We start from the raw sequence: 23,836 nt of genomic DNA, 5'->3' as shown, positions 1-23,836 counted from the left end.
ATCATAGCAAGCCTATAGAGGGACAAGCTCTCGGAAGATGGAACTATACTGACCATGAACTAAGCCTGCCGCGCAACTAGAAATAGCCAGGTAGCATTTCCTATTTATCGCTAGATGCCCAGCTCTGGCCTAAGACCTAAATAGCTAGCAGAGGGAAATATAAGACCTGGCTCACCTCTAGAGAAATATTTCAAAGAAGACAGTAGCCCCCCACATATAATGACGGTGAGTTCAGATGAAACAACAAACGCAGCAGGAAAATAGTCTTAGCAAATTTGAGGTCCGCTTACTAGATAGCAGAAGACAGATAGTATACTTTCATGGTCAGCAGAAAAACACTAACAAAACACCATCCAGAGATTACCTTAAACTCTGGCATTAACTCATAACGCCAGAGTAGCAATCCCTGATCAACGAGAGCTTTCCAGACACAGTAACAAAACTTCAGCTGTGAACTGGAACAAATAGGCAAAACAAAACATGGACAAAAGTCCAACTTATCTAGTAGTTGTCTAGAAGCAGGAACAAGCACTGAGAGGCATCAGATAACATTGTTGACCGGCAAGAAACCACCAGAGAAATGAGCTTAAATAGCGACACCCACTACAGATGGAACCAGGTGAAACAGGAAAGAGGATGACAAGTCCAATTCCACAAGCGGCCACCGGGGGAGCCCAGAATCCAAATTCACAACAGTACCCCCCCCTCAAGGAGGGGGCACCGAACCCTCACCAGATCCACCAGGGCGACCAGGATGAGCCCTATGGAAGGCACGAACAAGATCAGAAGCATGAACATCAGATGCATTGACCCAAGAATTATCCTCCTGGCCGTAACCCTTCCAGTTGACCAGATACTGGAGTTTCCGTCTGGAAACACGAGAGTCCAAAATTTTCTCCACAACGTACTCCAACTCACCCTCAACCAACACCGGAGCAGGAGGCTCAACTGAAGGTACAACAGGTACCTCATACCTGCGCAATAACGACCGATGAAAAACGTTATGAATGGAAAAGGACGCAGGGAGGTCCAAACGGAAAGAAACAGGATTAAGAATCTCCAATATTCTATAAGGGCCGATGAACCGAGGTTTAAACTTAGGAGAAGAGACCCTCATAGGGACAAAACGAGAAGACAACCACACTAAATCTCCAACACAAAGCCGAGAACCAACACGACGATGACGGTTGGCAAAACGCTGAGTCTTCTCCTGGGACAACTTCAAATTGTCCATAACCTGCCCCCAGATGTGATGCAATCTCTCCACCACCGCATCCACTCCAGGACAATCCGAGGACTCCACCTGACCGGAGGAAAATCGAGGGTGAAACCCCGAATTACAGAAAAACGGGGACACCAAGGTGGAAGAACTGGCCCGATTATTGAGGGCGAACTCTGCCAATGGCAAAAAAGCAACCCAATCATCCTGGTCAGCAGAGACAAAACACCTCAGATATGTCTCAAGGGTCTGATTAGTCCGCTCGGTCTGGCCATTAGTCTGAGGGTGAAAAGCAGACGAAAAAGACAAATCTATGCCCATCCTAGCACAGAATGCCCGCCAAAATCTAGACACAAATTGGGTACCTCTGTCAGAAACAATATTCTCAGGAATACCGTGCAATCGGACAACATTCTGAAAAAACAGAGGAACCAACTCAGAAGAAGAAGGCAACTTGGGCAGAGGAACCAAATGGACCATTTTAGAGAAACGGTCACAGACCACCCAGATGACAGACATCTTCTGGGAAACAGGCAGATCTGAAATAAAATCCATCGAGATGTGTGTCCAAGGCCTCTTAGGAATAGGCAAGGGCAACAGCAGTCCGCTAGCCCGAGAACTACAAGACTTGGCCCGAGCACAAACATCACATGACTGCACAAAGACTCGCACATCTCGTGACAGGGAAGGCCACCAGAAGGATCTTGCCACCAAATCCCTGGTACCAAAAATTCCGGGATGACCTGCCAATGCAGAAGAATGTACCTCAGAGATGACTCTGCTGGTCCAATCATCCGGAACAAACAGTCTATCAGGCGGACAACGATCCGGTCTATCCGCCTGAAACTCTTGCAAGGACCGCCGCAGATCAGGAGAAACGGCCGACAAAATTACTCCCTCCCTAAGGATACCTGTGGGTTCAGAATTACCAGGAGAGTCCGGGTCAAAACTCCTAGAAAGGGCATCTGCCTTAACATTCTTAGAACCCGGTAGGTATGACACCACAAAATTAAAGCGAGAAAAAAATAAAGACCAGCGCGCCTGTCTAGGATTCAGGCGTCTGGCAGTCTCAAGATAAATCAAATTTTTGTGGTCAGTCAATACCACCACCTGATGCCTAGCCCCCTCGAGCCAATGGCGCCACTCCTCAAACGCCCACTTCATGGCCAAAAGCTCCCGATTCCCAACATCATAATTCCGCTCTGCGGGCGAAAATTTGCGAGAAAAGAAGGCACAAGGCCTAATGACGGAGCAGTCGGAACCTTTCTGCGACAACACTGCCCCAGCTCCGATCTCCGAAGCGTCAACCTCAACCTGAAAAGGCAGATTCACATCAGGCTGACGCAACACAGGGGCAGAGGCAAAACGGCGCTTAAGCTCCTGAAAGGCCTCTACAGCATGAGGGGACCAATTAGCAACATCAGCGCCTTGTCTGGTCAAATCAGTCAGTGGTTTAACGACATCCGAAAAACCAGCAATAAATCGGCGGTAAAAGTTGGCAAAGCCCAAAAATCTCTGAAGACCCTTAAGAGAGGAGGGCTGAGTCCAGTCACAAATAGCTTGCACCTTGACGGGATCCATCTCAATGGAAGAGGGAGAAAAAATATACCCCAAAAAGGAAATTTTCTGGACCCCAAAAACGCACTTAGACCCCTTCACACATAAAGAATTAGACCGCAGAACCTGAAAAACTCTCCTGACCTGCTGGACATGAGAGTCCCAGTCATCAGAAAAAATCAGAATATCATCCAGATATATTATCATAAATTTATCCAGAAAATCGCGGAAAATATCATGCATAAAAGACTGGAAAACTGAAGGGGCATTAGAAAGACCAAAAGGCATGACCAAATACTCAAAGTGGCCCTCGGGCGTATTAAATGCGGTCTTCCACTCATCCCCCTGCCTGATCCGCACCAAATTATACGCCCCACGAAGATCAATTTTAGAGAACCACTTAGCACCCTCTATACGAGCAAACAAATCAGTAAGCAATGGCAATGGGTATTGATACTTAACAGTGATCTTATTCAGAAGCCGATAATCAATACATGGTCTCAAAGAGCCGTCTTTTTTTGAGACAAAGAAAAACCCAGCTCCCAAGGGAGAAGAAGATGGACGAATATGTCCCTTTTCCAAAGACTCCTTTATATATTCCCGCATAGCAGCATGTTCCGGCACAGACAAATTAAACAAACGACCCTTTGGATATTTACAACCCGGTATCAAATCTATGGCACAATCGCACTCACGGTGCGGAGGTAACGACCCAAGCTTGGGTTCGTCAAAGACGTCTTGATAATCAGAGAGGAACTCAGGGACTTCAGAGGGAATGGACGACGAAATAGAAACCAAAGGTACGTCCCCATGAATACCCTTACATCCCCAGCTCAACACAGACATTGCTCTCCAGTCCAAGACTGGGTTGTGAGACTGCAACCATGGCAATCCCAGTACCAAATCGTCATGTAAATTATACAGCACCAGGAAACGAATAATCTCCTGGTGATCCGGATTGATACGCATGGTTACTTGTGTCCAGTATTGTGGTTTATTATTAGCCAATGGGGTGGAGTCAATCCCCTTCAGAGGAATAAGAGTCTCCAAAGGCTCTAAATCAAAACCACAACGATTGGCAAAGGACCAATCCATAAGACTCAGAGCGGCGCCAGAGTCAACATAGGCGTCCGTGGCAATGGATGACAAAGAGCAAATCAGGGTTACAGACAAAATAAACTTAGACTGAATGGTGCCAATGGAAACAGACTTATCAAGCTTCTTTGTACGCCTAGAGCATGCTGATATAACATGAGTAGAATCCCCACAATAGAAACACAATCCATTCTTCCGTCTAAAATTCTGTCGCTCGCTCCTGGACAGAATTCTATCACACTGCATACTTTCTGGCGTCTTTTCCATAGACACCGCCAGATGGTGCACCGGTTTGCGCTCCCGCAGACGCCTATCAATCTGAATAGCCATTGTCATGGACTCATTCAGACCTGCAGGCAAAGGGAACCCCACCATAACATCCTTAACGGCATCAGAGAGACCTTCTCTGAAAGTTGCCGCCAAGGCGCACTCATTCCACTGAGTAAGCACAGACCATTTACGGAATTTTTGGCAGAAAACTTCAGCTTCGTCTTGCCCCTGAGATAGTGCCATCAAAGTTTTTTCTGCCTGAAGTTCCAAATGAGGTTCCTCATAAAGCAAGCCCAAGGCCAGAAAAAACGCATCCACATCGCGTAACGCAGGATCCCCTGCTGGCAATGAGAAGGCCCAATCTTGAGGGTCACCCCTGAGCAAGGAAATCACAATCCTAACCTGCTGAGCAGGGTCTCCAGCTGAACGAGACTTCAGGGACAAATAAAGCTTACAATTATTTCGGAAATTCTGGAAGCTAGCTCTATTCCCTGTGAAGAACTCCGGCAAAGGAATTCTCGGCTCAGATACCGGAGCATGTACCACAAAATCTTGTAAATTTTGTACTTTCGTGATGAGATTATTCAAACCCGCAGTTACACTCTGGAGATCCATTATTGTCAGGTGCACACAGAGCATACAGAGATTAGGAGGAGAGAGAGAAAAAAGACTGCAGCAAGGCAGACTGGAGGAAAAAAAAAAAAAAAAAAATTCCAGCAGACTTCTTATAACTCTCCTTTCTCAACCTGGGTCTTTAACACTTTATTGTCCGGTCAAACTGTCATGATCTCTGCAGGCAGAGATCATAGCAAGCCTATAGAGGGACAAGCTCTCGGAAGATGGAACTATACTGACCATGAACTAAGCCTGCCGCGCAACTAGAAATAGCCAGGTAGCATTTCCTATTTATCGCTAGATGCCCAGCTCTGGCCTAAGACCTAAATAGCTAGCAGAGGGAAATATAAGACCTGGCTCACCTCTAGAGAAATATTTCAAAGAAGACAGTAGCCCCCCACATATAATGACGGTGAGTTCAGATGAAACAACAAACGCAGCAGGAAAATAGTCTTAGCAAATTTGAGGTCCGCTTACTAGATAGCAGAAGACAGATAGTATACTTTCATGGTCAGCAGAAAAACACTAACAAAACACCATCCAGAGATTACCTTAAACTCTGGCATTAACTCATAACGCCAGAGTAGCAATCCCTGATCAACGAGAGCTTTCCAGACACAGTAACAAAACTTCAGCTGTGAACTGGAACAAATAGGCAAAACAAAACATGGACAAAAGTCCAACTTATCTAGTAGTTGTCTAGAAGCAGGAACAAGCACTGAGAGGCATCAGATAACATTGTTGACCGGCAAGAAACCACCAGAGAAATGAGCTTAAATAGCGACACCCACTACAGATGGAACCAGGTGAAACAGGAAAGAGGATGACAAGTCCAATTCCACAAGCGGCCACCGGGGGAGCCCAGAATCCAAATTCACAACAGGGCGCTAAGTTGAAGGGAAAGTGACAGTTACAATGTTAGATAGGGCGTAGAGTGCATAAAGAAATGACCTAAGGTTCAAAGTGGGCAGTGCTGCACTCTGGCGTGAGTGGAAGTGAGAGGAGACCAAGAAAAAAAGGGATAGCGTGATCTGGAGAAGAAGTGACTGAGAGACAGACTGATTTTTCGGATATTGGTCCTGGGAGAGTACGCTTAGCAAAATGGCCCAGAGTTTATAACTCCTGTGGGTAAAGGGCCTGGACAAGACTGAGTATATGAGATAAGTAGAATGTCCCGAGCGGGAGTTCCAGAGAGTCAGCACTAGCGAAGGTAAGTACAGGCCATACTGGCACCATAACTCCCTTAAGGGGAGAGAAGATGTGGAGCTGGGCTGTGGTGAAGTAGTGAGGAGCAGTAAGGGTGAAAATAGTGGACAAGAAGGTAAAGCGGAAGGAATCTGTGTGCAGAAAATGCTCTGAGTTGTGAAGGAATACTGTGTACCCGCTATCTCTTGTATATATTCCCTACCAAGTTCCAGTTTAGCAAAAAGTGTATTTTTGAATGGTGGTGTCCCTTATTGAACTGTCCAACATCTGGTCCTGGCAAACCAGCAACATCGGTTACATGTGGCCTTTACGAACATAGCGCCCTCACAGCCCAAGACCACACGCCCAGCCAGAGCCTCCACTTTCATGTAACGTGCCAGGGTGTAAGAGATGACTGCCTCGCCCATGGCTATTAACTATTGATCAGGACCGTCCACTGGATTTCTAAGGGAAGGTTGTGTGGGATATACATCCACAAACTATAAGTTATACTGAACATTGTCCAACAAATATACATATCAGTCTGCTCGGCTCCTCCTGCTCTATAATCAGCGGAGCACCATGTTATACACACTGTAGGACCAATTGGAATTTATGGTACAAACAAGATTCCCATTGTGGAATATGTTTGGTTGGCTTCCTACCAAGAGATGTTCAATGTCATTTTTCTCTTAATTTATTCCAGCTGCTCCCCTATGCATTCTGTTTTTTTATCTGCCATATGGTTACAGAGAAATGTGCCTATTTATTTATCGATAATTTTTCTGTTTTTACCAACTGGCTACTTCTCACAGGGTAATAATGCCGAGCAGCCTAAAGAGACGCCCCCATAGAATTTTGTCAGCAACACCCCGTTGTAAAGACCATAAAATGCAGCATTAAATAAAGAGGTCCATACCTCTGGAACTGTATGGCAGATTTAAAAGTAAAATAATGGAATACGCAGGTGGACAGCGGAAATAGAGTATGAGAAAAACTATTGACTCAGCGACAGGTAGAAACCGGGAGAGTGTTTCTTTTTGAATATTTGGTTAGTAGAGCATGATACTGATGTGTAGTGTGCTTGATGCAACACATTTAATGCAACAGTAACGTTAAAGGGGTTGTCTGAGACTTTAACATTGATGGCCTATCCTTAGGATAGGTCATCAATGTCTGACGTTGGGGGTTCAGCACTCAACACCCCGTCAATCAGCTGTTCCAGATGTCAGCAGCGGCGGGAACTGCTCAGTTACGGAGTTGCACAGCTCCATCGACAGATAGTGGCCATGGCCGGGCACTGCACATCCACTCCCTACTGATTTGAATATGGGACAGATGTGCAGTACCCGGCCATGGCCACTATACAGTCGACTGAGTTGTGCAACTCCATAACTGAGCAGTTCAAGCCGCCGTCGACACCGGGAACAGGTTATCAGCAGTGGTACGGGGTGTCACACCTCCAGCGAAAAGACATCGATGACCTATCCTAAGGACAGGCCACCAATGTTATAGTCCTGGACAACCCCTTTAAGCTCTGATCCGAATCTGTGACCATGCAGAAGAAATTTATTATAGTTAATGCTTCCTACGTAGGCATACTGTATGTTCTCTAGGTTTTAGCCATCTCAGGCTGTAGCTTGACACTGGGCATGACTGTTACTTGTCTGCTTATAGCATTTTACTATCTATTGGATCTTCCACCCCTACGGCTGTGACATGGAGGACTAGTCACTTGTACTGGGGACCTCTACTGGAGAACTTCTGAATGGGGACCTCTACTGGTGACGTGGGGAATGCTGAGCCAAAGTAGACAAGTTGAATGCACTGAGATGACAGCTGGATCCTGAACGATCATGTGTTTCTTGCTGTACATTTCCAGGATGTCATAGGAGTTCATTGAATATTGTGCTTTGTGTCTTAATCCTGCAAGTAACTACACATTTAGATATTCTACACTAATACATAAGTGAGAGGATGGCTGACTCGAGAAAGAAACGCATCTCTTTTTGAGTTTCTGACACCTGACAGCTCTGTATTTTATGGCATCTATGAAATGGTTGACCATAGGTGAACCACTAAACGGACCCCGAGAAAGAAAGATTCCCTGTGCTGTGTATGCAAAAGTTATGATTTTAATTACCGCCAGCATCATTTCCTATCTGACAAAATTCTGCAATTTTTCATAAATTGAATGAAAAAAGCACGTATAGGAATTGTCACGGAAATATGACCATGGAAAAAGCATTAATTCACTCTGTTCCTCATGGTAAAACAAGGTGCCCCGATCCATTTTGATCTCTGCTCTTGGTCCCCCTCTTCTCTTTGTTTTCTAGCTATAGATTGCTACGGAAAAGCAGCTTCTAACACTGGACCACTCGGAAGTGTCGAGCATTTTTTTTTACAACTCTGTTTTCATTATGGATCACTGATAGGTTAGGGTTACACGATCATATTCTTTCTGAGAAAATCAGTCTGATCATGCTAATCTGACGCTGATAAGAGTTTGATCAGCGTTTGAGGAGAGTGGCATTGAATTTTCTTGGGGGTGAAGAGAACAACAACAACAAAAAACGTTTCTCCACCTTTTCTATTATGTCAGTCTTCAAAAATCGGACCACCGTTGGATATCATTGAGTGTGGTCCGTTTTTTTTTCACGGACCCATGAACATCTGATTCTCAAAGGCAAATCGTGCATACTGTGTTTTGTTCCTCAAACGACTCAGTTAAAGTAAAAAAAATTGGATGTGCACAACCCAAAATAATAGCATGGGTACGAATACTATCCATCAAAACACAGACAGCAATCGTCCGATTTATATGGCGGTCTGCACAAGCCCATAAAGGTAATGATTGATAGATTTGGTTGTTTGTAAAATTTCCTAATTTGGGGTGCCACAAAGTGTACACAATTATTCATCTACATCCTGGAAAGGAACGCCACGTGATGTCACAGTGCAGGAAAAATGTGCTCAATGATGCCATGGTAGAGGGATAGTGATGTTACAATGCATGACTAATGTGCCCAATGATGCCACGGTAGAGGGACAGTGATGTCACAGTGCAGGAAAAATGTGACCAATGATGCCACAGTAGAGGGACATTGATGTCACAATGCAGGAATAATGTACCCAATGATTCCATAGTAGAGGGACAGTGATGTTACAATGCAGGAATAATGTGCACAATGATGCCACGGTAGAGGTACATTGATGTCACAGTGCAGGAATAATGTGCACAATGATGCCACGGTAGAGAGACAGTGATGTCACAGTGCAGGAAAAATGTGCCCAATGATGCCACAGGAGAGGGACAGTGATGTTGCAGCGCCCCAGAGTCCTGGTCGTTGCAGTACTGATCCTCTGCCGCTAAGGGGGGCTATGGTACGTCTGATGGCACTGAAGGAGTTCATCTGACCAGGTATCACAGACACCAATACACTTCACAGTCTGGCCTCCAGGGGGAGCTAAGGGTACTATACATTAGGCCACTCCTCACAGTCTGGTAAAACTGGGGGTTAGGCAGGAAGTTAGATCAGAAAGCTGACTGGGTTGGAACCAGGCAACACCTTGTGGCAGAGGGTGTTGTAGGGGAAGATTCAGAGGGGTCCCTGTCAGGGGTGGGATCCTGACAGAGGCCTAGCAACCAGAAAGAACGTTACGGGACCGCGCCTGCACGATATAGCGGCGGTACCCTAAGAAAGGACAAGAAGCGAGGTTTATTGTGCTGAGTGAGAAACGAGATCAACGCAACAAGGAGAATACCAGTAGGAGTCGTGCTGTAAGACGAGGCAACATCCTATTGAGGCACATAACCGGTGGCCGGAACGCCGAGGAAGTATAGAGCTCCAAGCCAAACTTCAAACCTACGGCAGGACAGTCAGTCAGAGGCGGGCTGTCTCACCCAATTGACCTAGGAAGACACAGGGGGGTAACAACAGGAGTGGGGCGACGCTAGAGTCCCGGAAGAGCTCCGAGCCTCCCTGTCATACGGGTGTGTCCTAACCATAAGATCTGGGGGACGTGGAAGAACATCAGAATCGAGTTGTGAGGGAACACGAGAAACAGACACAACAGTTGTGGGGTACTATCCCGTAAGCACAGCAGGGGAGGACCACAACACACAAGCGCTAGACGGTAGGCACAGATTTCCACCTGCAAAGGGAACTCTGGAGGTGCCATCGGACCGGCCAGGCTTGCGCAGCCCGGTTAACCGTATTCCGGATTGAGGACCCAGAAGCCTTCAGTAAAGAGGTAAAGAGACTGCAACCTGGTGTCCTTGTTATTTACTGCGACCGGCACTTCACCGCACCATAACATCATCACCATACCCACACCTTTTATTGGGCGCCCCTCAGCAGGGTCACGGACCGGGTCCAGCCACCGTGACAACCCCAGAACAGAGACTCAGAGGCCCGGTACCGGGTACCCCTCGACCCTGCGACAGTGGGGGCGCTGCAATGTCACAGTGCAGGAATAATGTGCCCAATGATGCCACGGTAGAGGGACAATGATGTCACAATGCAGGAATAAAGTGCCCAATGATGCCACGGTAGAGGGACATTGATGTCACAGTGCAGGAATAATGTGCCCAATGATGCCACGGTAGAGGTAGAGTGATGTCACAGTTCAGTAATAATATGCCTAATGATGCCACGGTAGAGAGACAGTGATGTCACAGTGCAGGAATAATGTACCCAATGATGCCACGGTAGAGAGACAGTGATGTCACAGTGCAGGAATAATGTGCCCAATGATGCCACGGTAGAGGTAGAGTGATGTCACAGTGCAGGAATAATGTGCCCAATGATGTCACGGTAGAGGGACAGTGATGTCACAGTGCAGGAATAATGTGCCCAATGATGCCACGGTAGAGGTAGAGTGATGTCACAGTGCAGGAATAATGTGCCCAATGATGCCACGGTAGAGGTAGAGTGATGTCACAGTGCAGGAATAATGTGCCCAATGATGCCACGGTAGAGGGACATTGATGTCACAGTGCAGGAATAATGTGCCCAATGATGCCACGGTAGAGGTAGAGTGATGTCACAGTGCAGGAATAATGTGCCCAATGATGTCACGGTAGAGGGACAGTGATGTCACAGTGCAGGAATAATGTACCCAATGATGCCACGGTAGAGAGACAGTGATGTCACAGTGCAGGAATAATGTACCCAATGATGCCACGGTAGAGGGAGAGTGATGTCACAGTGCAGGAATAATGTGCCCAATGATGCCACGGTAGAGGGACAGTGATGTCACAGTGCAGGAATAATGTACCCAATGATGCCACGGTAGAGAGACAGTGATGTCACAGTGCAGGAATAATGTACCCAATGATGCCACGGTAGAGGGAGAGTGATGTCACAGTGCAGGAATAATGTGCCCAATGATGCCACGGTAGAGGGAGAGTGATGTCACAGTGCAGGAATAATGTACCCAATGATGTCACGGTAGAGGGACAGTGATGTCACAGTGCAGGAATAATGTACCCAATGATGCCACGGTAGAGAGACAGTGATGTCACAGTGCAGGAATAATGTACCCAATGATGCCACGGTAGAGGGAGAGTGATGTCACAGTGCAGGAATAATGTGCCCAATGATGCCATGGTAGAGGGAGAGTGATGTCACAGTGCAGGAATAATGTGCCCAATGATGCCACGGTAGAGGGAGAGTGATGTCACAGTGCAGGAATAATGTGCCCAATGATGCCACGGTAGAGAGATATAATGAACACAGTGATTTCTATAGTATACACATAATGCACACAATGATAAGAAAGCGCAGGAAAAAAACACATTGTGATGTTACACTACAGGCAGAATACTCACATAGATAGCACAGAAGTAATGCAAAATAATTCTACAGTATTGTGATGCTGAAGGTGAAAACACAGAATAGTAATGGTGTAGGATATGGACACAAAAGATTGGAAAAATATAAAGATTTCCTGTTCACTTATGATTCCTTTATGATCCATTTCTGATGTTTTAAAACAACCTATTCCATAAAAGACTTCAAAGATTGCATTTGTGCGTCCAGCACATGGTGTTCAAACAAAATATTTATGAACCTTATTATATAAAAATCAATAAGCAAATATACAGTTGATAAAACAAAGGATAAATAAATAATACTACGACTAATATTAATAATAATAATAATAATAGTAAAGTGTTTGATGAGTGATTTCATGTAAATTGCAAGTGATTAGCTCCACACTGAGAATACTTACTTTCCCTGCCAGAAAGCTGTCCTGGTGCAATAAAATATTACAATGCCGAAGAATGGGATACATTAGCCACACAAAATACTTACTGCAGTCAAAAATAATAGAGCTCAGTAGTCTCTGGAGATGTGTTATAAGCTGACCTTATCTTTTTGTTACTTAAATGTTATTGTACAGTGATGCAATAGGAAAAAGCAATGTATTTAGAGAGGAAGCTGAATAATTAACATCATTGTGTGATCTTTTACATAGACGTTTGTCACAACTTTTAACGTAACATTAGGAGGTTGTAGGGATTGCTGAAATTCTGAACCTCCTACACTCAAAAGGACCTGGCTGATGGACCCCTTCATGTATGCCATTCCCCATCTTGTAGCCCATTCTGTTCATTCCATTGGTGTTTGGAGCAAGACAGAAGATTGTGGTATACGAACACCTAGAAAGAAGTAGAAACTGCCTCTTCAGAGAGGAAAAGGACTTGAACTCTATCTCCACACATTGGATGTGCCAATCCTAAAAGTCAATATCGACCCCACTATAAGCCTTTGCCACATGACTTAGGATAATAAACCAAACCAGAATTCCATTTTGAGAAACGTGTTTCACAGTGTTTGCCACTCATCAGTGCAAAACACAAGATCTGATTTGGCTCAGTGAGAGATCTCTGAGATGGGGTCTAAGGTGGAATGGATCTCCTTGTGGAGAATTCCAACCCGGCATAAGGAGACTTATAGGCCATGCAATGCTCCTCTGGGAATTTAGATATGCAAGTAGCCTCTTCAGAGAGGAAGAGGACAGGAACTCTAATGATACCTATTGAATGCAGCAATCCTAAAAAATCAACATCGACCATTTAAAGTGGTTGTCTACTACTAGGACCATCCCTACTTATTTCTCATGTTTGGTCCCATTAAAATAAGAACACCTACACTCACCTCCCGTGCAGGCGCCATTCCAGAGGTGTTGGCAATCGCGATCCTGGGGCTCATGTGAGGTTAGGTCACGTGAGCCTTATGCCCAATCAGCACCGGCTTCACAATCATTTCCTTCAGACAAATCGACACCAAGAGGAAGTCGGATAATAGCCACAGTCCTGACTTCCTCATGATTACGTATACATCCGAATGCGGGATCAGTTAAGTCAGCAATGATTGGGGGCAATCACACGTGAGCCTCGGGAGAGTGAGTCCAGACATTGCTGGAACAGCGTTGGCACTGGACTCCAGTTTCAGATTTCTTTTACACTACATATCAGTCATTATATGATGAAGAGGCATCAGAGTGTCGCTGATGGGGTGTATAATTTTTTCACCTGACTCAATTAAATTTGACCAATCATTGCATGTAAATTGCTCCAAGAGATGATTTTCAACTGACTATAAATATAGACTAAATACATGATAGCATATTACAATACATGCTGTCAGAAGTGTCAGTCCCAAGCACTGATCACTCAGGGTATACAGGAAGCTTAGGCAGGGTTTTCATACAGCAGTTACATCCGGTCAGTTTTTTATGCCAGAGCCGGACAAAAGCAATGCAAACTTCAGCACTTTGTGTGCTGGTCTTGTATCTGTAGCTGATGAAGATAATGCTACATTACATACAACTCCAAGAGCAATCTCCAAGATCATTACTGAGAATAATTTCACAGAAACCTATGTGTTCCCATATCTATGAGTTTCCTTACCACTACAGAGGAAAAAAACCCAAAACAGATAGATGCGTAAATCCCTAAATCCAGTCACTTGCCTCTTCAGACAGGAAAATGACTTGAACTCTACTGCCACCTATTGAAGGTAGCAATCCTACAACTCAATATATGACCCTTTAACAGGCCTTGCAATATGACATAGGATAAAAGCCAAACCAGAATCTCAATTTGCAGACACGGTGTTTCGGGGTATTGCCCCTCGTGACATCCCTGGCATGTCACTCTCCACAGGGATAAATCTTACCCCTTAGATCTAAATCCAGTCACTCGCTCACTCAAGTCACCTTCAGGTTCAAAACATCACCAAAATCCAACCTTCTCACCTTTGGCATTGCAAAAACACATACTGTTGCTTTAATTCATTCGAGTCTGGACTATTGCAACTCTCTACTAATTGGTCTCCCACTTACTAAACTCTCCCCAATATATCCTGAATGCATCCCTGCAGCAAAGCATCACGCAGCTAAGCATACAGACGCCGCAGTTATTTCAACGGCAGTTAGTCACGGCAGGAGTCAGGACCCCACTCTATGTATCAGTCTCTTTTGGGTATGTCTGCTGAATAAGCAGTTCTTATTACTTGGATCTAGCTTTTCTATTAACCCACCTTACTCCTTCACCATGTTTACATATGCCCTTACAGTGTTTGCTCCACTAATCCTGACTCTCCTATCCACAAACCCCAGCACTCTCTAACCTAATAATCATCTCCCTTTCCCTCTTACCTACCCACCTGTCCTCCTGTGCTGACCTGCTCCTCAGCCTCAAATCTGTCCTAATAAAACACAAAACAAGCCGGCCACTCTCCTTCTCCCACCTGCTCTCCCTTTCTCTGCTTCTCCTCACTGCTGGAGACATATCTCCCAATCCTGGACCCCCACAGATCATACCTCCCATTACTACCCCCTCCTAACGCTCCCTATCTAATATGAACTACTGCAATCTTTCCAACATAAAACCCGTGCCCCTGATGCCCACTCCCCTGCTCCCTCTCTCTGGAACATGCTGGAATGCCTGCTAAATCTGCAATAAGCTTCATGTGATTCATGATCTTTTTCTCTCCCACAAGCTTGCCTTCCTCGGACTCACAGAAACATGGCTAACACCCTCTGACACCGCCTCCCCTGCTGCGCTGTGTTACGGTGGCCTCCATTTCACCCACACCCCTCGCACTGGCAGCAGACATGGTGGAGGAGTGGGTCTTCTTTCTTCAAACTGCACCTTTAACGCAATCCCACCTCTTCCCTCCCTTATCCTCCACTCTGTCCACATCTACTCTCCCTCCAACCTCCAAGTGGCCGTCATATACCGACCTCCAGGCCCGGCCACTGCCTTTATTGACCAATTCTCCACCTGGATTCTTCACTTTCTCTCTACTGACATTCCCACCATCATCATGGGTGACTTCAACATCCCCATTGATACCCTTCAGTCAACAGCCTCCAAACTTCTGTCCCTTACTTCATCTTTTGGACTTACTCAGTGGTCCTCCTCAGCCACCCACACAGACGGACACACATTAGACCTTGTCTTCACCCGTCTCTGCTCTCTATCTAACTTCCCCACCTCCCCTCTCCCTCTATCCGACCACCATCTGCTTACCTTCTCATCCCTGTCCTCCTCACTGGTCACCCATGTCCAGCAACATGCGCACCCCCGCAGAAACCTTGCACATCTAGACCCTCGCACACTCTCTGACTCTATCCTACCACTGGCATCCATATCCTCACTCCACGACACAGACACTGCCACTGCTTTCTACAATGCCACTCTCGCATCAGCTATTGAAACGGTTGCCCCTCTCATCCATGGCAGAGTGCGACATATCAATAGACAACCTTGGCACAATAACACCACTAAATAGCACCGGCAAGTGTCCAGGGTTGCAGAGCGGCGTTGGAGGAAAACACACTTGCAAGATGACTTCACTGCATTCAACACTCACAGGCAACACTCACTTTTAAATCTACTCTCACCTCTGCTAAACAGGCCTACTTCACAACCCTCATATCTTTCCTATCCTACAACCCCAAACAGTTATTCAAAACCTTTAACTCCCTCCTCCACCCCCCACTGCCCCTCCAAACTCCCTCATCTCTGCTGAGGACTTTGCCACACACTTTAAAAATAAGATCGACCAGACAAGGCAAATCTTCATTGTTCAACCACCACAACCCCTTTGTATTCCAGACCAATGCCCAAACCCCATAACCTCCCTCTCCAAGATCACTGGAGGGGGGTTTAATTGTCTCCTCTCCAAATCGCACCTCACCACCTGTGCGCTCGACTCCATCCCATCCCACCTCCTCCCCAACCTCACCACCACACTTATCCCATTCCTAACCCACCTCTTCAACCTATCACTAACTTCTGGCACCTTCCCTTCTGCTTTCAAACATGCCACAATCACGCCTATCCTTAAAAAGCCAACCCTTGATCCAACTGCTATGTCCAGCTATTGCCCAATATCGCTGCTCCCATTCGCTTCTAAACTCCTGGAGCAGCACGTCAACGTTGAACTTTCCTCCCACCTCTCATCTAACTTGCTCTTTGACAATCTACAATCTGGTTTCCGCCCCCATCACTCAACTGAGACAGCCCTGACCAAAATCACTAATGACCTACTTACAGCCAAAGCTAACGGACAATACTCTGTACTCCTCCTTTTAGACCTGTCCTCTGCTTTTGACACAGTTGACCACTGCCTCCTACTGCAGATCCTCTCCTCCTTTGGCATCAAAGACCTCGCCCTATCCTGGATCTCCTCTTACCTTTCCAACCGCACATTCAGCGTCTCCCACACTATCTCCTCATCCCACCCACTCTCTGTTGGAGTTCCCCAAGGCTCTGTTCTAAGACCCCTTCTCTTCTCAATCTATACACTTGGCCTGGGATAACTCATAAAGTCTCATGGATTCCAGTACCACCTTTATGCTGATGACACTCAGATCTACCTTTCTGGCCCAGAAGTCATCTCGCTGCTGTCCAGAATCCCGGAGTGTCTATCAGCTATATCTTCCATCTTCTCCTCTTGCTTCCTCAAACTCAATGTGGACAAATCTGAACTCATCATCTTCCCTCCATCCCATAGATCTTCCTTACCTGACCTATCGCAATTAACGACATCATGCTTTCCCCCGTACCGGAAGTCAGCTGCCTCGGAGTAACCTTTGACTCTGCCCTGTCCTTCAAACCACACATCCAAGCTCTGTCCACCTCCTGTCACCTCCAGCTCAAAAATATCTCCAGAATCCATCCTTTTCTCAACCGTCAAGCTACTAAAATGCTTGTGCATGCCTTCATCATCTCCTTGACTACTGCAACATCCTTTTCTGTGGCCTCCCTGGTAACACCCTTGCACCTCTCCAGTCCATCCTTAAGTCTGATGCCCGACTAATTCATCTCTCTCCTCGCTTCTCCTCCACTTCCCCCCTCTGCAAATCTCATTAGCTCCCAATCCCTCAGCGTATCCAGTTCAAATTACTAACACTGGCCTACAGAGCCATCCATAACCTGTCTCCTCCTATTATCTCTGAACTAATCTCCCGGTATCTTCCCTCACGTAATCTCCGGTCCTCCCAAGACTTCCTTCTCTCCTCCACACTTATCCGCTCCTCACCCAACCGCCTCCAAGACTTCTCCAGAATATCCCCCTTCCTCTGGAATTCTTTGCCCCAACATCTCCGACTATCAACCACATTCGGATCCTTCAGATGGAACCTGAAAACCCATCTCTTCAGGAAAGCCTACAGCCTGCACTGACCCCGCTGCCTCCTCATCACTACTGGAGATACTGCCTCACCAACACCGGAGCTCCTGCAACCCTCAACCTATTGTATGGGCAGGGTCCTCGCCCCTATCAGTCGGTCATTGTTAGTTTGTTTACTGTAAGTGATATCTGTAACTTGTATGTAACCCATTCTCATGTACAGCACCATGGAATCAATGGTGCTATATAAATAAATAATAATAATAATAATGCAGTAGTCAGGATCATATTTCTGTCCAACCGCTACACCAATGCCTGTACCCTGTGCCAGTCATTGCACTGGTTATCCATCCGATACAGAATCCAATAGAAACGTATTACTCTCACCCACACAGCGCTCCTCAGTTCTGCACCACCTTATATCTCCTCCCTCATCTCTGTCTGCCACGGTAGATCTGCTATCAGCTCCACTAATGACCTAAGACTAACATTTTCTATATTTTGAACTCCCACTACCATCTCTAAGGCTGCTCTACTGCTGTGCCGGTATCCACAGTTTCAAGCGTGTTCTAAAAACACTTCTCATTAAACTGACCTATCACCTCACTGATATAACTGTTCCATGCTCTCCCTTCCTAAATGTTCTTTCGAAATCTGGTCCCTTGTATCACCTGTTCCCACAGTCTCAATGCGCTCAATAGCACTTTGTATCTGTACTTATACAGATACTGACTGATGCAAAAGAAGAAAAAAGAACCGAGGATGCAAGTCCAATTGTGTAGTTAAAAAATATACAACTTTTTTTAGTCAAATACATTAAAGGGAATCTGTCACCCCATTTTTGGCCTATTAGGTGAGTATAATCTAACTTGTTTTTCTTATCTTTCAGGATACATCGGCGGGGGTGGGGGTGGGCTTATCTACAGCATTACAGGATGCTGTAGATAAGCCCCCCCCCCCCCCCCCCCCCCGATGGCGGTGGCCGCAGCTTATAGGCGAAAAATGGGATGACAGATTCCCTTTAACAGGTACGGGGTGGGGAGAAAAAGAACTGGTAGTACAACCGATGCAGTTTCAAGACAACACTCACAAAAAATATGGACATATACTTAATTGTGATAATTACCATAGATGATAAACATTGGTATGGAGACCAATATAAATCCAGATAAGAAAGGTGATTTATTAAAGTGCAAGTAGTGCTATAGCTTAAATTGGTATAATGGTAGCAGCACTCTGTGTGTATTGACCATGAGGCTCCATCAATGCATGCAGGTAATCTTAAGGCCCCGTCTCACATAGCGAGATCGCTAGCGAGATCGCTGCTGAGTCACAAGTTTTGTGACGCAACAGCTACCTCAGTAGCGATCTCGCTATGTGTGACACGTACCAGCGATCAGGCCCCTGCTGCGAGATCGCTGGTCGTGTCGGAATGGCCTGGGCCGTTTTTTGGTCGTTGAGGTCCCGCTGACATCGCTGAATCGGTGTGTGTGACACCGATCCAGCGATGTCTTCACTGGTAACCAGGGTAAACATCGGGTTACTAAGCACAGGACCGCGCTTAGTAACCCGATGTTTACCCTGGTTACCAGCGTAAATGTAAAAAAAACCAAACAGTACATACTCACCATCTGATGTCCGTCAGGTCCCTTGCCGTCTGCTTCCTGCTCTGGCTGAGTGCCGCCGTACAGTGAGAGCACAGCACAGCAGTGACGTCACCGCTGCACTCTGCTCTCACTGTACGGCGGCACTCAGTCAGAGCGGGAAGCAGACGGCAAGGGACCTGACGGACATCAGATGGTCAGTATGTACTGTTTGTTTTTTTTGGTAACCAGGGTAAACATCGGGTTACTAAGCGCGGCCCTGTGCTTAGTAACCCGATGTTTACCCTGGTTACCCGGGTGCTGCAGGGGGACTTCGGCATCGTTGAAGACAGTTTCAACGATGCCGAAGTCGTTCCCCTGATCGTTGGTCGCTGGAGAGAGCTGTCTGTGTGACAGCTCCCCAGCGACCACACAGCGACTTACCAACGATCACGGCCAGGTCGTATCGCTGGTCGTGATCGTTGGTAAATCGCTATGTGTGACGGGGCCTTTAGGCGCAGAGGCTATGTTGTAAGCAGCAAACCAAATATACAAAAATAAATACAAACTAAATTGCAGTACACACGTACACAAACATACACTGCTAAGCACTTACATACACTACACAAAAATGCTACACACTAGTGATGAGCGAACGAGCTGGATGAGGTGTTATCTGAGCATGCTTGGGTGCTAACTGAATGACTTTGGTGTGTTCAAAATCTATGTTCGAGTCCCCGCGACAGCATGTCTCATGGCTGTTAGAGAGATGCAACACATGCAGGGTTTACCTAATAAACAGGCAATTCCTGCATGTGTTGCAGCTGTAGAACAGCCCAGAGACATGTAGCCGCGGGGACTCAAACATAGTATTCGAGCACGCTGAAGACACTCGATTAGAACCCGAGCATGCTCAGATAACACCTTATCCGAGCACGTTCGCTTATCACTACTACTGACATATATTACATAGAAACACATCTATACTTAACATTTTATAATATATGCACACCTTAACGTACTAGACAATATACATAGATACATACACACCTACAATTACACATATACACTCATGTTCACTACCCATATACACACAGATCGCATACACATTCTGAAACAATCTCTTACACACAACTCATGTCTTCATGCAAAAACCAAAGGACATATAACACAATACATACTTAATATTACAATCATAACATTGACACACAAGCATTTATATAAAAAATGCACTGTTTATTTACTTCTTTCTTTATGTACTGTATAAATATGAAAGATTTGGCTTACAATGTGGTGGATGCACTGCACACTGTGCCAGTGAATGTGCCATAAAATGCCAACAGATAGCTGCCATAGCCCAGGCCCCATGCACAAATGCTCATATAGCAGAACTCCAGGTACAGATAGATTTATGCAGCTTAATCATCTGCTGCACTGTGATATCAGCACAGGGAAGATACATCATCCAGCACATGTGTGATTTAATGCAGGGTCAGGCACTGAGTATAATGACATAAGGGAAGTTTGTGTCTCCAGTGCATTGTAATCACATTGTTTTATTGTTCTCTATAAAGCCTGAGATCCAGAGATCCCTGACTGCTCTCCAGTGTCCTCCTCCCACAGCCCAATGCATTCTACCTTACAGGGAGACGTAGTATTACCAGGGGACAGCAGACAAGCCATTAGCATCCTGAACCTTACACCACATCCATTAGCTGCAGTCACTGCTAAAAAGGGAGCTTGGAGCAAAGCATTTAACCGCCACAATCATCATCATCACCATCCTATAAACTATAGTTCCTTGAAAGCAGGAACACACATTGCACTTTAAGCACACAGCTCAATCCACAGAGTGTGCAGCATCTTCTGAGGACTTGCTGATGCCTGGGACTTATTACAAATGCATCTGTCTGCAAATAATGAACTATAATTAATAATGTAAAGTGTAAGATCGACCGTCAAATACGTCTCATAAGAGTTTTCAAGATATTGATCTGCAGAGAAATTCTCCAGAACTACAGGCTGATCAGTGCTCTTCATCACAAGCAGAGGTGCTGTCAGGGAGGTTGCCTTCTACTGTGCTGGAGTTCAGTGGTAAGAGGAGCAGATCTGAGAATGTTGGAGGAGACCTGCTGAAGGCAGCTGATGGTGAGAGGGGGTATGGTGAGGAGACCACTTGATGAAGAAGACCTACAGATCTGTTGAGTTGTGTAAGCAGCAGTGCTTGGATGAGATGCCATAGACGTCTGGTTACTTCATTTAGAAAGTTTAAAAGTCCAGTCAGTGCACCACCAGCTGAGAGCTCCACCTGGACCCCAGGCATCCAACGCTTCTGATTGGATGATAGGAAGCTTGTGACCACCTCTCCACACAGGGCAACATTTACTTCCTCAGCAATGAGACAAGTCCAGAAGACAAGATCAGGTGAAGCTCCAAGAGCTCAGTGAGGTCACCACCAAAGGACTTCTAGCTGCTCCTTAAAGGACTTTGAAATGAATTCATACTTGGATTATTCTGGGGATGTTGTAGCTTTCTCACCCAAGTTCTGCCGCAGTGACCAGAGAAGTGCTCCTGTACAGTCTTATCCTGGACCTACCTCTGACAATCAGTGCATGGGGAATTTACCACTTAGTGTCCACCCGGCATCTACTCATCAGCCTCCACACCAGGCTCCAGCACTTTATGCACCATGCAGTCTAGATATTCCCTATGACAAAGGTCCACCTGCAGATTATAACTATCTACCTGTCAGCTCTGACTATGACTATTCCTATGGATCTACCCATCCGATGGAGGATACAGGAGGACACATGCAATACACCAGCTCGGTCTTTCCAGGAAATGGACCTTTCCTTCTCAATGGACAGCTGACTTACAAAACTCTTGGAGAAGACAATCAGTTGGCTCCACGTAAGGAACATCTATTAGACATATATTCGGGAAACTTTCAGAACTACTCACCTTCTCCTGGATCTTATCCTAAACCAAACTCTCCAGTATCTGAGACCCTGGCTGCGCTAAACACTTTTGATTGGATGAAAGTTAAACGAAGTGCTCCAAAGAAAAGTAAGTCACCTCATTTATCTATCTATCTATCTATCTATCTATCTATCTATCTATCTATCTATCTATCTATCTATCTATCATCTGTCTATCTATCTGTCTATCTACCTATCTATCTTCTATCTATTATCTATCTATCTATCTATCTATCTATCTATCTATCTATCTATCTATCTTCTATCTTCTATCTATCTATCTATCTATCTATCTATCTATCTATCTATCTATCTAAAAAATAATAGATCAGTGACACAATTACATACAGGGGGTGCCAGGCCTCCAAACAAATGTTCAATTGTTGTATGGTATAAAATAAAAAAAGAGATGCAGCACTCAAATAAATACAGAAAAATGTTGACTTTATTAACGTTTCGGTTCACAGAACCTTTCTCTATTTAGAACTTCCAGGTTCCAATTCAATTAACTTAATAATATAGAAAACACAGGAAAAGCATACAATATGTTAGTTATGTTTCCAGTAATGAAACACTTATGTTTAGGCTACTTAGAAACACAATGATTTGTTTCCTTCTTTCTATAAAATTGAAGCAAATTGTAACCTTTTGTGTCGTTCGATTTGTAGCAATGCCTTCAGAGTGTGGAGTCATCAGTTCTCACAGCACGATGAGGACAAATTTCACAACCAAACAACTAACAGAACTGGAAAAAGAATTCCATTTTAACAAGTATCTGACCAGAGCCAGGCGTGTAGAGATTGCGAACTCTCTTCAACTGAATGACACTCAGGTCAAGATCTGGTTCCAAAATCGGAGGATGAAACAGAAGAAGAGGGAAAGGGAAGGGGTTCTGCCAAGCTCCCCATCTTCAGGACCTTCTTCTAATGTTTGTGTGGACCAAAAGCACAAGCCCCTACATAAGACAGAACCCCAATCGCCTTCCAGTGATGCCTCATCATAGAGGAACCTTTTACAACTCAGGGTTGAAATGTGTGCAGACTTTGCACTATGCAGCGACTTTTGCTATATGAATGGCATTTACCACATAGTTGTACATATAATAGTAATGGTTGCTATTTCATTGTATACTATGCCCGGTGCAGTATGTACTATATGCAGATCATATCGCATGCGACAGAATGAATATTATTGCTGATGAATTTCGTTTGATATAATGGCCTTAATTACTGTGTTTACTATAGGGGGTCATGCCATGTATGTACTCCTGTATAATCCCAATACACTGACATCTATGCAGCCTATGACCAAAGAGCGACTACTCACTCAGCTACCTTCTGCTATTTAAATTTGCACTATTACATAAGAAATTGCTTTGTTTTCCTGTGCCTGATTGATTATATGCAATTTTCAGGAAACAAAGGACAGGAATTTGGGGACTTCAGGTATTATTTTGGCCATAGGGCAGAATTCATAAGATTGTATTTGTTGTAAATATATATATTTTAATACAAAAATAAAGTTGGAATAATTCTAAATAAATAGAATGCAACTTCTGGTTATTAAAAATTGGTGTGGTCAGAAAATCATGAGAATATATGGAATATTTGTAGGGGTACAGCTTAGAGAAGTGTACCCCCTTCTATGGCCTTGTGTGGTTAGTGAGATGAAAAGGTCACC

The 23,836-nt window shown here is 45.2% G+C and overlaps 1 protein-coding gene across 1 annotated transcript; it reads left to right on the top strand.

Annotated features, from left to right (window-relative positions):
- Positions 1–21,670: 21,670 nt before the first annotated feature.
- Positions 21,671–23,159, top strand: HOXD1 (homeobox D1). The gene is made up of 2 exons (XM_077275565.1): positions 21,671–22,244; positions 22,825–23,159. The coding sequence occupies exons 1-2, from the start codon at positions 21,671–21,673 to the stop codon at positions 23,157–23,159; spliced, it is 909 nt and encodes a 302-aa protein (XP_077131680.1).
- The last annotated feature ends 677 nt before the right edge of the window (positions 23,160–23,836 follow it).

This window comes from Ranitomeya variabilis, chromosome 7, assembly GCF_051348905.1.
Source record: "Ranitomeya variabilis isolate aRanVar5 chromosome 7, aRanVar5.hap1, whole genome shotgun sequence".
NCBI classification, from domain to species: Eukaryota; Metazoa; Chordata; class Amphibia; order Anura; family Dendrobatidae; genus Ranitomeya; species Ranitomeya variabilis.
The sequence above is the reverse complement of the archived record's forward strand: the minus strand, read 5'-3'. Positions and strand labels throughout refer to the sequence as shown.